At 53.3% G+C, this 15,371-nt stretch overlaps 6 protein-coding genes across 6 annotated transcripts; 3 read left to right on the top strand and 3 right to left on the bottom strand.

The window, feature by feature from the left end:
• Positions 1-267: 267 nt before the first annotated feature.
• On the top strand, positions 268-907 carry CGGC5_v016683 (uncharacterized protein; the record flags this gene model as incomplete). The annotated part of the gene is made up of 2 exons (XM_066153553.1): positions 268-837; positions 890-907. 2 exons carry the CDS (start codon positions 268-270, stop codon positions 905-907), a joined length of 588 nt encoding a protein of 195 aa, XP_066006848.1.
• A 1,584-nt stretch (positions 908-2,491) lies between these two features.
• Positions 2,492-3,622, top strand: CGGC5_v016682 (LysM domain-containing protein; the record flags this gene model as incomplete). The annotated part of the gene is made up of 2 exons (XM_032037278.1): positions 2,492-2,728; positions 2,795-3,622. The coding sequence occupies 2 exons, from the start codon at positions 2,492-2,494 to the stop codon at positions 3,620-3,622; spliced, it is 1,065 nt and encodes a 354-aa protein (XP_031883946.1).
• A 345-nt stretch (positions 3,623-3,967) lies between these two features.
• CGGC5_v016681 (Vegetative incompatibility protein HET-E-1) lies at positions 3,968-5,587 on the bottom strand (the record flags this gene model as incomplete). Its single annotated transcript, XM_032037277.1, has 1 exon — positions 3,968-5,587. One exon carries the CDS (start codon positions 5,585-5,587, stop codon positions 3,968-3,970), a length of 1,620 nt encoding a protein of 539 aa, XP_031884003.1.
• Positions 5,588-6,125: 538 nt separating this feature from the next.
• Positions 6,126-7,001, bottom strand: CGGC5_v016680 (uncharacterized protein; the record flags this gene model as incomplete). The annotated part of the gene is made up of 1 exon (XM_032037276.1): positions 6,126-7,001. The coding sequence occupies one exon, from the start codon at positions 6,999-7,001 to the stop codon at positions 6,126-6,128; it is 876 nt and encodes a 291-aa protein (XP_031884004.1).
• A 3,516-nt stretch (positions 7,002-10,517) lies between these two features.
• Positions 10,518-12,725, top strand: Zan-1 (Zonadhesin; the record flags this gene model as incomplete). The annotated part of the gene is made up of 1 exon (XM_032037273.1): positions 10,518-12,725. The coding sequence occupies one exon, from the start codon at positions 10,518-10,520 to the stop codon at positions 12,723-12,725; it is 2,208 nt and encodes a 735-aa protein (XP_031884007.1).
• Positions 12,726-13,741: 1,016 nt separating this feature from the next.
• axe-2-3 (Acetylxylan esterase 2) lies at positions 13,742-14,894 on the bottom strand (the record flags this gene model as incomplete). The annotated part of the gene is made up of 4 exons (XM_032037272.1): positions 13,742-14,050; positions 14,111-14,190; positions 14,261-14,378; positions 14,562-14,894. 4 exons carry the CDS (start codon positions 14,892-14,894, stop codon positions 13,742-13,744), a joined length of 840 nt encoding a protein of 279 aa, XP_031884008.1.
• Positions 14,895-15,371: the final 477 nt, after the last annotated feature.

The raw sequence follows: 15,371 nt of genomic DNA, 5'->3' as shown, positions 1-15,371 counted from the left end.
GTTTCACCAACAGGTTGGCTCATTTCCGCTCCCGTATTAGCAAACAGGCTGCAGGAGAGTACCACTCCTCTATTCGGGGTTGCGGCCCGCGGAGCGGAAAGTCTTGGCTGCTGTTCCGTAGCCCGACCTAAGGCTTGGCTTCATCTCAGTCACGCAAATGCAAACGTAGGCTCTTACAGCATTCGCCTCTTCTGCCCCTCCCATCTGTTCAAACTCCCTTCACCACGATCCGCCATCTCGTCCATCCACAACGAAGCCACCGCGAAAATGAGACATCTCAGCTTTGTTCGTTCCACTCTGCAACTCCTCGTCGCAGGCAACGTTGTTAACGCTGTACGACAACTGCCTGCAGAACTGGAAGTCGATCTCATCTTCCCACGCGACAACGAGACCTACTCCCCGACGCAGCTACTCCCCATCGTCTTCGGTTTCAACAATCTTGACGCTGTTTGGCCCCTGGATATTGGTCTTAGTGCTAGCGTGATGTCCATCGGCGACGACCTCAATGAGACCAGACCCGATTGGAAATGGCGATGGGTTGGTCTGCTCAGCGATATACTCGGGACTGATTTCAGGGACTCTCCACCGCCAACGCAATACCTTCATATTGACTCCGTCAACATGACCAACGGAACGGCGGACTCGTTCAAACTTTTATGGGAGGTCAAACTCCCATACCGATGCTTTACCAACAACGACACGGAATCCAGATGGTCGAATGGACCCGGATACGCCTCACGCGGAATCTTCTTTCAAACCGCTGACGGCGCGCACCGTCCTGATATAGAAGCTGCCGCCAATTCATGCGATGAGTCCGACGAGAACACCTCGGTTGCAGTGCGTATCACCGACTTCAAAAAGACATACTCTTACGACAAGCCATGCCCAGTTTTCGAGACAGATGTGAATTCGGAGTGCGCGTTCAAGTCAGCTGCTAAGGAGGTTGCGGCGAACGTGTCTGTGGCAATGCTCAGGGGAATGAGATGCGAGGAGGGCGAGTGGCAGACAATCACTGCGCCATGCTCACGGAAGGAGAGCAAGGGATGTGCCACAGGCTTTGTGGCTGGCTGGGCCCTACTTCCGCTCGTATTAGCCGCAGTCAACTTTGTTTGAGTCGTCACCATACATAGTAACACGAATTCAACAACATTGTTTTGTGGTTGCTGCGGGAGTCTTCAAACCCCATCTAGAAAGACATCCGACCATATGCTACATGTATGATGTACGTATTGGCGTCTGGAGTTAGCGTCAATGTTGGAATGCAGGTTATCAGCCCGAAGAGGCCTCGCATGGGTTACTGCCATGTCACGTTCACAAGCTCAGGTGAGTGCGGGGACTTACGGCGCAGTGCAGCATCACGGTTGGTTTACGAGAAAGCCTCGTCATGTATGTACCTTTGGACTCCAAAGCGTGCCAAGTGGTTCCAACATACACTTGATTTGAATCCCTGCCCTACCCAAGCTCCACCTCCACATTAGCCGTTAAGCATACTCTCCTTTCCGGGGTCCCCCATCACCCTACCAAGAAAGGAAACGGTCGAGTGGCGTCCTGGTCTTGGTAACGGAACTCGGCAGTAATGACCGGCTGGGTTCGGCCCTAGCCGCTTGATATGCAGAGCGCGGGTACCTGACCTTACTTTATGATGTGTGCAACTACCAAATGACCGTACAGATCATGCATGGACCCCGAAAGCTCTGCCACCCGAAAGCCCTGCCACTCGAAAGCAGGTCCCAACTTGGGATGAGACATTGCAGATTCTACAATCTTGGTATGAGCTTTATGATGGGCTATTGGTGGGCTTTCTTATCCGAGGTGGCAAGCTACCATGTTATGATGTAAAGCAGGATCCAGGGTGACATATGTATAATAATGAATTATGGGGAAAGTCATCCACAATCGATGTAGCATGATTTTGATCTCGCAGAACATCAAATAAGAGTTCTAGCCTGCCATGGTTCTTCCTCCCAGCCATGTCAACTGTGCCACTTACGCCGGTGGGTAGTCCCGGATAACCGATGAGGGGCCTCCTTTTTCCATCACGAGGAGCTCTAGGCAGCGGCTGCAAGTAAGTGGCGCTGCTTTTTTCAAAGATGCATGGTCATTTTAAAAGCGTACAACCGACGACAGATACACCTAATGAGGAAGCTTGGATGTGCTAAAGTGTTGAGATCGACTCATCGAGACCCAGAGAGCCAGGATATTTTTGACCCGATGACAAGAATCAAATTCGCGCAAATCTTGGCTTGAGGCCATTACGTGTACCAAATTGTAAATGGAATTCTCATTGAACGTCCTCAAAAGACAGCCTAACATGGGTGTGGTTAAACTGTCGCCAGCGGACGTACTCATTGTCGTGCTGTCAAGATGAATGCGTGTCTGGGTACAAGAAGAGCCATTTGAAGCATTCGACAACATCCTCTTCTCCTGCCTTAGTTTTCTCATATGCACAGTTGACAGGAATTTTACTGGAAACAGGACGCTGTGTTACAAGATGCCTCGTCTCTCAGTCCTCGCCGCCCTTGGTCTTCTTGTCGCCCAAAGCACCGCCATCAGTGTGAAGCGCGTCGAGAGATTGGCTCCCCGCCGTTTCGATAGCTCGGTGCCCTTCTACGACCACGACTCCAACACACCCAGCGACTGCACTCTGTGGTGGAACTCTGATGACGGCCTCAGCTGCGACACGGTCCTGATCATTGCGGGGATCTCTGCTGCACAACTGACAGCACTGGTGAGCTTGACTGAATCCTCCGGCATGACTACACCAAACTTGGCACTGAACTAACTATCATGGCAGAATCCGTCCGTCAAGACGTGCGGGGACTGGAAAGTGGACCACTCGTATTGCATTGAGTCTGCTTCCGGCTTCCCGGAGCCGCCAACTCCTCCGACACCGACGACTACGACCTCGAAGGCGCCGGGAACTACTCCATCGCCAACTACACCAGCTAATGGTGTCACAACTCCTGATCCGGCCCAGCCAGGCATGGTAGACAACTGCAACCGCTTCTACAAGGTGGTGGCCGGCGACACCTGCACCACCATCGCTTCCAAGAACGGCGTCACTATCGCTCAGCTCGCAGCCTGGAATACGCAAATCGGTGGCGCTGCCTGCACTGGAATCTGGGCTGAATACTACGTCTGCACCGGTATCATCGGCGGATCGCCCACCCAGCCCTCTCCAACGGCCACGCCCAACCCCACGCCGCAGCCCATCCAGGACGGCATGGTTGACAACTGCAACCGTTGGCATCTCGTCAAGGCGGGCGATACTTGTAGTACCATTGCCTCGTCCGTGGGTGTTACCGTTGCTCAGCTTGCGACTTGGAATAAGGGCATCGGCGGCACCGCTTGTACTGGTATGTGGGCAGGGTACTATCTTTGCACTGGCGTTTCTGGTGGCTCAGGTACGACGCCGCCTCCGGCCAACACCACGCCTCAGCCTATTCAAGACGGCATGGTTTCCAACTGCAAGAAGTTCCATTTCGTCCAGAGTGGCCAGAATTGTGACTCCATCTCGAAGCAGTATGGAATCACCGTTGCCAACTTCATCAAGTGGAACCCCGCTGCTGGGGCTAGCTGCACCGGTCTCTGGGCCAATACCTACGCTTGTGTTGGTCTTTGATTTATAGTCATGTCCGCTAACTAGGCTTGACGGCATGGTTCGCGGATCTCATTCGCTATAAGCGACCTTAATTCTTGGTTTTGGTATTAGTTATTGTTTCTTGTTTAATGTTAATTATTTTACCAACATTGCGGCACCCAAACTTGAATCGAAGTTCATTTCTATTAGTAAATATCTCTGGAAGCGCACATTATCCAGTTTACGAGAATTCCTTACTGTCGACTTGGTAAGCTAATTCATTTTCTCGTCTATCAGAGATGTCATATTTTGACGTAAGTACGTTGACATCAAGCATGTGATACCAGGAAGGTAAATTAGATGTGTATTCTCAGTCTCACTGTCCAACTATGAGGCTGCCTTCCTCTTCTTGAAGAATGGTAGTGAGAATCCATGGGACGTTTGAGACTCCGGTTGTTTCGACTTTTGCTGCTGCCGCGGGGAAAATGACTCCAACTGCGTGACAACCACCGCGAACATGCGAACGCCGCGGATGATTTTAATGTTGATAGTGGCCATGATACCTGAGTCCAATCGCGAATGATTCGAATTATCCGGCGCCGGCAGAGACTCAATCACTTCCTCGAGCCTGTCAGGCAACATTCCCCCGGGACCTTCCACAATTTGCACGTTGCCCTGCATCTGATTACACCTCAACGTAAGAATGATCGCAAAACACCCCTCAAAGGCAGCACACCAAAACACCGCAGCAGCCTTGAAAGTCTTATCACCATCGGCCGGCAAGGTGAGAGTCATTGATCTGGTAGACTCGCTGGATGCCCACATTTGATGGGGATAAAGTCGAACCGGGATGAACCGATTGTAGTCATTTCGAATATATGAGTACGTGAGGCAACATTTGCTGATACTGTTCTGGACTGCTCGACTCATTCTGAGGAGGTAGAATTCATCAAGGAGATCCGGGCGAAGGCTGGTTGACGAAAACCGAAGTTTCGACCTGGCCCTGCTGAGTGTTATGACAGGCTCGACTTGGAATTGATTAAGCGCAATTACAACGACAGATTCAACGTTTCCTGCAAAGCCACATGGCAGATGTACCCAAAGTTGGCCCATACCCTTTTTTTCGAAAGACAGTCGAGCGTGGATTCCCAGATTCGTGATGGATATCGGACCAGCTACTGGGTAGGACTCGATGCTACTTGAGTCCTTGAACACGATGGGATGAGTAGCGAGAATGCCAATATGGGTGATCTTTTCTTCAACCTTAGAGGCGTCCCAGGCAAAGATAGAATAGTCGTCACTTTGTCTGAGAATCTCCTCTTGTAGGCGGATAAACGCCCTTGAACCCTCTCCGTAAAGCAGGGGCATATGCACGTTGAATAGCCCGAGGAGACAGTATGCAATATCTTCCAGCCTTGTTATTTGTCGCGTCGCGGCCCAGGACATCCGTCGTGCAATGCTAGCGCCTGACCAATCTCCTGATATGAGAGTTATTTCATCAACCTTTGTCGTATTAGAGATGCGAGAAGCCAGGTTGACTTTCGTTTCGATGCGTTGCCAATTGTTGTCGAAAAATAATAAATCGGTGGGCGCAATGAGCTCCTGCAGCGTCCAACCTCGAGTGAACCACCTCGATCCCTCGAAAGATGTGTCCACGGGCTTGCTGGGATCGGAGTAGACTACATCGGCGAGGTATACAAAGCAGGACACTGCCTCTTGGTAATATCGGAACATGGAGTTGATGCCTTCCGAGAGCTCCTCGCTGCTTGACTTGTCTATGCAACAAGTGTCGACCCATACATGTTCGACAGGGTCCGATAGAAACTCGTTGACGATCTTGCAGAAGCTGGTGATCTTGATCCAGCCGGCCTTGCCGTCCACGCGTTTCTGACTGACGTCGTGAAAGGTCACTTCATCTTTCTCCCATGTGTGCGACAGAATCGCATATGGCGGCGGAGTGTCAAAGAAGTCTTCAATATCGAGATTTTCAATGTGGATCAATCTCATCGCTGGGGACTTTACGGTTGTGATGTGTTTCAACTACGGCTGATGTGATAAATTTTGGATCCAGACGAGACAGAGCTCGTATTTGTACCGCTTCTGCCTACGATCTCCTGGTTAATTGGCCACAATATTTCCGCTTCTAAATATTTAGGCTGACATACATGGCGCAGATGAGTGCTTCAATTAGAGATGATTACAGGCCCATGGAGTTAGAACAGCCTAGGGTATTATACAAATTGGCATAACCGATTTTGAAGCTACATCATAGGTACGAATACGAAGCCATGTAATCTAAGACAGACACTGGCCGATTGTAATGTCTAATGCATTATTTTGCAACCCCCAGTGGCATACGACCTGCATGGTGCGGCAGGCATAGCAAATATTCAGCGGTGTCACTTTTTTAAGACTTTTGATGACGTGTATTATCTTAAAAACTGCGAATTGGTCGCGTCTTTGACAATGGAGTAGACAAAAGAATTGAATTAAATAATACATAACAGATCAGCAAGTCCATTCCAGGAACCTTCTGCAACCTAGCCTAAATGTGAGATTCCTTGGTGTTCGGAGGCATGAATGCGCCAGCTGCGCTAAGCTGCACCGCTCCAGGGTTGTATCGGTCAGGATACAACTTCATCACTTCTTTGAACACCTCCTTCGCATCTTTTGGCCCCTTCTCAACAACTTTTCCAAAGTCTTGAATGTACTTCTTCGTTGCAGTAAGATGCCAAACCCCATCAATCTCCTCTGCCTGCCGATGCCCTGGGATGACATACACCGGGTCCAGCGCCTCGACTTTCTCGACCGCTCTGATCCATTCTTCACGCTTGGCCTTGGTGTTCGCCTCGTAAAGCATCTGGTGCACCTGTCCGTAGACAACGTCCCCACACGCAGCGAGCTTCAGGTTTGGTTGCCAAAGCACAGTTGAGGCGTACGTGTCGCTGTGTCCGCACTCAATCGCATGAAACTCCCAGCGGTCTTCGAGTTTGAACATGTGGTTGTGCAAGGCCTGCGGCAGGGCGAACGGTTTGTAGATCTGGCCAGGAAAGCGTGACTCCCAGACTTGATTGAAGTAGCCTTCTTCAATCTCCTGTTCCATGTGCTTGATAGTGCCGACGGTCGCGAGCGGCACAATCTCGGGAAAGCGTTTCAAGAGAAGAGGAAGTCCTGCCCAGTGATCTATGTGACCATGGGTAAAGTAGGCGTAGGATAGTTTCCTATTGGGTGCGACCTTATCAATCCACGCAATGAGTTCCTCTGTCTGCTTGATCGTGATCGGGGTGTCGATGAGGACGGCTTCTCTGGCAGAGTAGACGAGGGTGCAAGAAATTGGGGACCAGAAGATTGTAGTATCACGACCAGGGACTTTGGCGGAGATAGGAGGTGCGACGTAGACTGCGGCTCTTAATTCGGCCATTTTCAGTTGATTCCACAAGGTAGCGTTTGTATGAATTTCACAGCTGCTTTGCAAGCCCAATTGTTGAGTGCTTCTTGGTGCAAAGGCATGGATGGATTCATTCGCTTCTTTTTATCTATGAACACTGCAGCCGACTCGACGAAAGTCTAATCGACACACTCGATAGGCCGAGGTTGTAACATTTACAAGAAAGTCACTGCGTGCTATGATATGATGCCTCAAGTGAGATTCGGACAAGTTGAATAATCCAAAATTCGGTGAAGAATCACCTCCGTGCGGGGAAACCTGTGCATGTTTGATCAAGCGACGCGACTTAGCTGTGAATTTCTCATCACATGAAATTAATTCTGCTAGGATACTATCCATTGTGCTTTTGTGACTTGAAATGTTGAGCAAACGACAAGCCAACGTAGTTTACGTGAACACTGCCCTGGGCTTCATACCTCCACCGTCGGGAAAGGCTGGATCAGTAATACGGAATGTCTTCCCCGCACCAAGTCCATCCCACCCGATCCGCAAGGCTGCTGACGAAATTCAAGAATCCTACACCGCAAGGCATGTTCATTCCTTTAAGTATTGCATCACGTTGAGCCCTGGAGCACCGAGAGCGCTGGCTCAGAGATGCATACGCTCGGATCACTAATCCAAGAAATGCCCAGCCGGGAGCGAAGGGGCTATGGCTGGGGGCAATGTTCGAGATGGGAAGACAAGAAGAGGGAGGTGGACCGTTCTGTTTCACTGTCGCCTTGATCAAAAGACGGAAGATGTTGCCAATTGCTCGTCAATGACCCTAGAGATCTTTTATCCATGCTCTTGGCGATGCATAATATTGCATTCTGGCATGCAGTCACAACACCTTGATCACAAGACTTCAAGCATGCACCATATCATTTTTACCTTTTGTGCGGCTCATGAGATGCTGTTTACAGTCCAAAATAAGGCATTGAAGTTCACGGATTCTTTCTCGTCTATCAAGGCAGACTGTATGCATGCCTCCAGTCCGTATTGTCAAACACCTCAGCGTCTGCAGTGTGAATGAGATACGTAATGGAGGGACAAGCGAACTGATCGCCGGAGATGTGAAATTCGGCGAGCAGGAGAAGAGAGCCTCCACTGTTCGGCGAGATGAGTACTGGTTTCCATCAGGTTTGTCATTACTGCGAGAGAACCGGCGAACAATGCAATCACTGGCGGCCATCCACTTTAAGCACCACTTGGTGAGAGAGGTCTATCAAGACTTAGAATGCAGTGCAGCAGGGCTCGTGGTCCCTTTTGTATCAGAGAGCTGATGAAGCTGAGTGTCATGTCGGGGGACGCATAGATGACTCGCGCAGTCGGGGCGCAGGAGCATCCCGGTTTCGTGCCAAAGTGAGGGGCTCGCCAGGTTTTTATGATCAAGCAGCGCACCGCATGGATCGGGAAGCATTCATGGTCGCATTTTTGCCCATTCCAGCTGTCATGATATTGTGAAGACGCGCAATTGGCCATGAAGAAACAAGATTCCCACTGAAGCTACCCCTGCCTGGCCCATATCAGGGGCCCGGGTCACAGTGAATCCGACCAGCAGCGGGGACCCTTGCCAGGGGTGGGAGGACGGGCCTTGGATGAGGTCAGTGACAGGCAGCGAGGTCGCCGCAGAGTGACCCTAAAGAAATAACCTTAATGCTTAACCCTAACTTTGCTGGCTCACCTTTCAGCGTGTCTAACGGCTCCTCTAGCCCCTAGGTTCTCCTCCTCATCCACAATCCACCACCCGCATCTGCCCCAATAGCCCCAATGCCCTCTGTGACGAGCTCCCCGAAACCTCGGAACCGCTCTGAGCCCCCTTCCTTCGCCCTGCTAGACTGCTCGTTATGTGGAAACTGAGCTGATTCCGTTTCGTACCTCCTCGTTTTTCGTCCTAAGCATGCCTGTCCAGGTGGGCTCTTACAAGGGCTTAATCTTGGCAGATCTTGGCGGGGGTTTCGGATGGCCCAGGACGGAGAAGCTGCAGGCTCTTCACACGCACTAACAGCTTGAATCCCGGCGCTGTGGCCCTGTGCCCCGGAGCCACCCCTGGGCGCCGCCACGTTCGTCTGGTCCCTCTGAAAGTCTGAGGGTCGCAGCGAGAGATCATGTTCGCTGGGCCGCTTCGGGTACCACCTGGCTGCTGACATGTGTCAGGTGCCGGTGGGGGTTTGAGGCGCTGCGTAGAGAGAAACAAACGGGGACGACTTCATGCGATGTTATCAGCTCTTTGGGGAGCATAGAGAGGGTTCTGTATTGAGGTGTTGGACATCACTCGTCATGGCTAAGTTTCCCGCAAGAAAGCATGAAGTCGTCAAGAGTTCATCAGACCTGTATAATGATGGAGGGCTTTGCCCAAGACTAAGTAAGGATTGGCACCAAGACATGGCATTGCCACCATCTCATCCCGCGGCACGACAGCCAAGATCATGATCGCAGAGATTTTCTCATGATCACCACACCCAACCAGGAACAGACTGGCGAGCTGCAACCAGTCAACGACATCCAGTTTCATGTTGGAAGCCCAGCCAGAGCTGAGCTCGCGTCTTCCACGGCTTCACTCGATTCCGGATTTCCTCTTCTGATTTCGAGGGGCCGTTGCTAGTCCGACATGGCAAACAACCCCTGAAGATCCCGAGCACGAAGGCTAAGCCTCGAGTTCTGCCCGTGGCCCGACAGATTCTGCCCTCGACCTTCAGCCCTGGCTAAACTCCCCTGCCAGAGCCGCAAAGCCAAAACAGACAGACCCCTGTCTTTCATCCCTTCCCTCGGAAACCGTCCCGTCACTTTTCAGATGGCAGCGAGACTTGTGATCCCATCTTGGCCCGGTTACAGCCACGCTAGAAACCTGCTAGTGCACCCAGTACCGCTGTCTCTCGCCTACAGACCCTCACCGCATCCAGCACGGCTTCAGCCTCCATCATGATCTAGCCCAATGCTCGACATCATGTCTGAGGAGTCGCTCACGCCTTGCTACCCCCGGCCCCCGGCTCCCCACGAATGTGACGACAACACCACGTCTCCATCACCTTCACACCACGCTCCGGCACTCCCATGCCCAGGCCATGATCAGGAAAAGCCACCACACCTCCTGCCCTGCTATCGCCCGCGCGCATCCGAACTTCCGTGCACCGGTTGTTGCGGACGATGTGCATTGGCAAGACCCATCCCAACCCAGCAGCCAAGGCTCGCGATGACCAGGCCCCGTCTGATATAATGACTTGGCTCCCCTCCTTTGCAGAGATGTAGTGATCAGCAGGTCTGTCCCCCTTCACTTCATCCGCACGCGCGCTCTCTTTCATTCGTTTCTTCCACGCAGCTAGCCCATCGCCAGCTCGCTGCGGCTTTTTGTTTACTTCGTTTCATTCAACAACTCAGAGACCGGTATCTCGACCCCGTTCAGAGGCGAGCCTCGTACATTCCTTTATTCCTTTTTGTGTCTTTCCTTCCTTTTCGACGTCCGGACTCGCAAGTACACGATATCTACACCCATATACCGACTCGACAATCATGTTACTTTCAAGATACGCAATCCTCTCATGGCTCGCCTCAGTGGCGGTGGCTGCCCCGAATCCCCCAGCAGCAGCACCTGCTCAGTGCGAGCCCAAGACCGAGACCATCGTACACACAGTTCATGTACCGACAACAGTCCACGAGGTCAAGACGGAGACCGTACACGTCACGGTGCCGGGAGAGAAGGAAGTCGTTCATGTCACAGTCCCTACCACAATACATGAAGTCAAGACCGAGGTCAAGCACCTGACCCAGACGGAAGTCAAACACGAAATCAAGACGGAAGTCAAGCATGTAACCGTCACCGCACCACCAGAGACAAAGACCGAAGTCAAGCACGAGGTCAAGACCGAGGTGAAGCACGTCACCATCACCGCCCCTCCGCAGGTAGTCAAGGAGACGATCACCAAGAAAGAGGAGGTCAAGGTCACTGTTCCGGTACACGTCACGCAGACGGTCCCGGTACACATCACGAAGACGGAGGTTAAGACAGCCATTCATACCGTCGTTCAGACCGCTCCACCAGTGGTCCACACCGTGGTCGAGACGAAGAAGGAAGAGGTCAAGGTCACGGTCCCAGTACACGTCACGCAGACGGTTCCAGTTCACATCACCCAAACCGAGACAGCAGTACACACTGTTGTCCAGACTGCGCCTCCAGTGGTTCATACAGTCGTCGAGACCAAGAAGGAGGAAGTCAAAGTCACGGTTCCGGTGCACATCACGCAGACCGAGACAGCCATCCACACGGTTGTCCAAACGGCGCCTCCCATTGTTCACACCGTCACTTCCGAGCGCATCGTCTCTGCGCCTCCCGTCACTCAACATGTTACCAAGGAGGTTCCTGTTGAGAAGATTATCACGCATGTGGCCACCGTCGTCCAGACTCTGCCGCCTGTCGTTCACACGGTGGTTCAAACCGCACCTCCTCTCGTCCACACAATCACCCAGGTGGCCACTGAGACCCTCCACATTACCCTACCCCCCCAAGTCGTCACCTCCGAACGGGTTGTCTCCGCGCCTCCCGTCACTCACGAAATCACGAAGGAGGTTCCCGTGGAAAAGATCATCACCCAGACTCTGCCCCCCGTTGTTCACACGGTGGTGCAAACTGCTCCGCCTGTCGTCCACACCGTCATCGAGACTGCTCCGCCTCTCGTCCACACAGTTGTCGAGACTGCTCCTCCTCTGGTCCACACCGTCGTCCAGACCGCTCCTCCTCTCGTCCACACAATCACCCACGCGGTCACCGAGACGGTCCACGTCACTCTGCCTCCCCAAGTTGTTACCTCTGAGCGAGTTGTCTCTGCTCCTCCCGCTCCTCCCGTGACCCACGAAGTCACCAAGGAGCTGCCGGTTCACGTCACCCAGGTCGTGACCAAGGAGCTCCCAATCGAGAAGATCATCACCCACGTCGCCACAGTCGTCCAGACCCAGCACGCAGTCCAAACCGTCACTCTCCCTCCCCACGTGGTGAAAGAGACAGAGACGGTACACGTCACCCTTCCTCCCCATGTGGTCAAGGAAACCGTTCACGTCACTCTTCCTCCCCATGTCGTGAAGGAAACAGTGCACGTCACCTTGCCTCCTCACGAGGTCAAGGAGACCGTGACGCTCCCGCCGCACACCGTCCACCAGGTTGTTCACGTCACGCAAGTAGTCAGCCACTGCGCTACGACCGTGACAGCCGGAGCCGGCCACGTTGCCTCTCCTCCTCCGGCCGCACACCCCATGCCTCCGCCCGCTCACGAGGTCGCGCCGCCGGCCCATACCATGGCGCCTCCCCCGGTGCAACATACCCCGCCACCGGCGGTGCATACCATGGCCCCTCCAGCCCAGCACACTCCTCCCGCAGCGGCACACCCCGCGCCATCTGCGTCGCCGGTTCACCAGATGCCTCCGGCTCATGTCGCTCCCCCGGCCGAGGCCATGCCCGCCCACCCTCCGGCCGAGGCCATGCCCGCCCACCCTCCGGCCGAGACACCGGCTGCTCCTCCCGCTCACCAAGCGCCGGCGACTCCTCCCGTACACGAGGCTCCCGCAGCTGAGAAGCCTGAGGAGAAGCCCGCCGAAAAGCCAGCGGAGGCCGAGAAGCCCGCCGAGAAGCCTGCTGAAGAGAAGAAGCCTGCTGAGGACAAGCCCGCTGCAGATAAGCCTGCGGAGCCTGCAAAGCCAATGATGAGATTCATGCGGCGTAGAATTTAATGAGGAGGGGGATGGCAAAAAATGCAGTGCGACTCATGACGATCGGAAGCCGGGGAGGAAAGGAACGTTGATATATGCCTTGGAAGACGCAAGGAACTAGGAATTATCTTTCTTATATGTAATCTAAATATTAGACGGTAGCGATGACGCTGGACGAAGTTTGATACCCTGTCAGCCTGCCTTCAATGAGACTTAATACCTCTTACGACTGAACGATTGCGTCTTTTTTTCGGTGTGTTTTTGAACGATCTCTTTTCGATAAGCTGAACTTTAGGCTATTGGACGCTCGAAACGGCAAGGTTGGTGAATGATGTGATGCGGAGGCTATTGACAAGAGTTTTGCTAGTCGGGCAGTGTTAGTTAGTTGTTCGAGCAGTGTCCATTACACAAGCAGGATGAAATCCGTAAATCTTCTATCCATACTGAAGCGACTACGTCCCCACTCGCTTTTCTCGTCGTTCTTACTGTTATCGTCGCCTATCGCCGCACGTTGTCTACGGTCGTTGTCTATGGTCGTCATTCATCTTCGTCATCGTTATTACTATCCCTATTACTTGCTCTACTATAGTCGACCTTATTGAAGTACTAGGTGCGCTACGGTTAAGTCATAAAGCACACTGCCCAGAAAGCTAACATAATTACATTACCCGGCTTGCAGACCTCATGGACAAACGTTACGGTGATCCCCGTGGTAATCTTCAATTACTTTGTCGTCTCATCTGCCTATCGGTAGCTGGCGGGTCATTCGGTCCGTAAACTCGGACCGAAGAACACGGACATTGAGATATATCAAGCAGTTATCACGGCATCCCACACGCTGCGATTAGACTTTGCGGACCTCTTCTAATAACACGACAAGTCCCGACGCTGGTGATGGCCACGAGCCATCAACGAGAAATCAAGGATACTGGACGCCTCGTACATCTCATTACTATGCTAAGTATCGTATTGAATCGTAACATCCATTATGGGGTATTCATCGTGCGGTGCCATTCCGTCATCCATGTGGAACACATTTACATCAGGAAAGCCGCGAGCATCGTCAGTCCAGCCATTGACATGAGCATGCCCGGACCAGTGGCACCAGCACCTGATGCCGGAACGGTAGATGGCGTTGGGGTGGCCGTGGGAGAAGTGCTGTTCGTCTTGGAGGCGTTGAACTGAGCGACGACAAACTCCACGGCGTCATCGGTGTAGTTGGCAAAGTACGAGCCGTGGACCTTGGTGTTGTTGCCAATGTCGCAATAGACGTCGCCCGTGTCGCACCACGACGCGATCTTGGAGGCGTACTGCTGGCATGCAGTAGTGTTATCGCGAGGGAAAATCTAGAACAAGCATCGAGTCAGCGCCTCGCATCAGTAGGTGCACATCTTGACTCAACGTACGCCGTCGCGAGTGCTCGTGCCTCGGTTCCAGGTCGAGTTGGCGGTATGGGTTGGGTCTCCGAAGAGGACGACCGCAATTACTACGAGAGAATCAGCGTTCAATGTCCGAAAGATCCACGCCAAACAAACTCTTCGTGAGCTTTTACGTACCGCTCTGATCGACGATGGAAGATGCAATTGGCGCTGTGTGGTTGAACTCTAAATCCAGCGCCTCGCCGGCGTCTTCGTCGACGCTGCCGCACAGGGTATCACCCGTCACTTGCGCACCCTGCGTTCATGCACGTCAGCGGGAAGAAGAAAGCAAAAAGCGCAGCCTCATCGCATGTTGGTGTCCAATCATTGTCCGTGGGCCCTCCGACAGCGCCCCAAGAACGGCGTCTCGTCCAAAGTCGTGTCATGAACTCCTCTCTCATGCTCAGGAAAATGCAAGATTGACAGCCGTCTTACGTACCTGGGAATATCCGAGCAGGGCAACCTTTGAGTCGGGACACCTCGAGCTGTACGCCGTCAAGGCCAGGTTCATGGCAATGTCTCCATCTTCCACCGAGATGGAGTAGTTGTCGAAGGTCGCGGGGTAGTCGAGCGGCTCGATCTGGGACCCGGGGATGGCGGCGACGACACCATTGGCGACGCTGCCGATCCGGCCAACACCAGCTGGCTCGTTGCTACCACGTGCGACGATGAGATGCACTCCGCTGGCGCAGGTGCTGGTTGAGTTCTGCGCGGCGGCGCTGGCCACAAAGAGGCCGGCGATCGCGGCGGTGGTCCTCGTCGTAGATCTCATTTTCGGTCAGGTTCGGTCGTGGATGATGAGCAATGGTGAGACAGGGTCGGTTTGGTCGGATCGGACGGTAGACGAAGCTAGCAGGTAGAGGAGGGCACAGAGGGGAACCGGGGAGGTCGGAGAGGTATTTATCTCGGCAGCCCACCGGGTTGAATGACGTCGCAGACTTCAACGATTCTTGGCGCAGAGGCTGGCATGGTGTATCCGTACACGCATTGCTAAGCAGCATTACATGCCCGCGAAAAGGGCCGGCGAGGCAACGCCATCCCATCGCAAGTGCCGCACTGCCGCGCCATCAGCTCGTCGAAATTGAGCCCGGCGCAAATATCGGAAAGCCGGGGTGGCTGCGCTGCTGTGTTGTGATCGCCAGGGGTACCCCGTCGTGGCCGAACGGCGAATCAGACGGAGGTTTGTCGTCCGCCGGACGCCATGGATCGTCGACCACATGTTCGGACTGTTGTTCAAGTCGGCCAGGGG

Source organism: Colletotrichum fructicola (genome assembly GCF_000319635.2).
Source record: "Colletotrichum fructicola Nara gc5 chromosome Unknown KSG_Nara_v1_contig11, whole genome shotgun sequence".
Taxonomy (NCBI): domain Eukaryota; kingdom Fungi; phylum Ascomycota; class Sordariomycetes; order Glomerellales; family Glomerellaceae; genus Colletotrichum; species Colletotrichum fructicola.
This window is presented reverse-complemented; position numbering and strand designations above follow the sequence as displayed.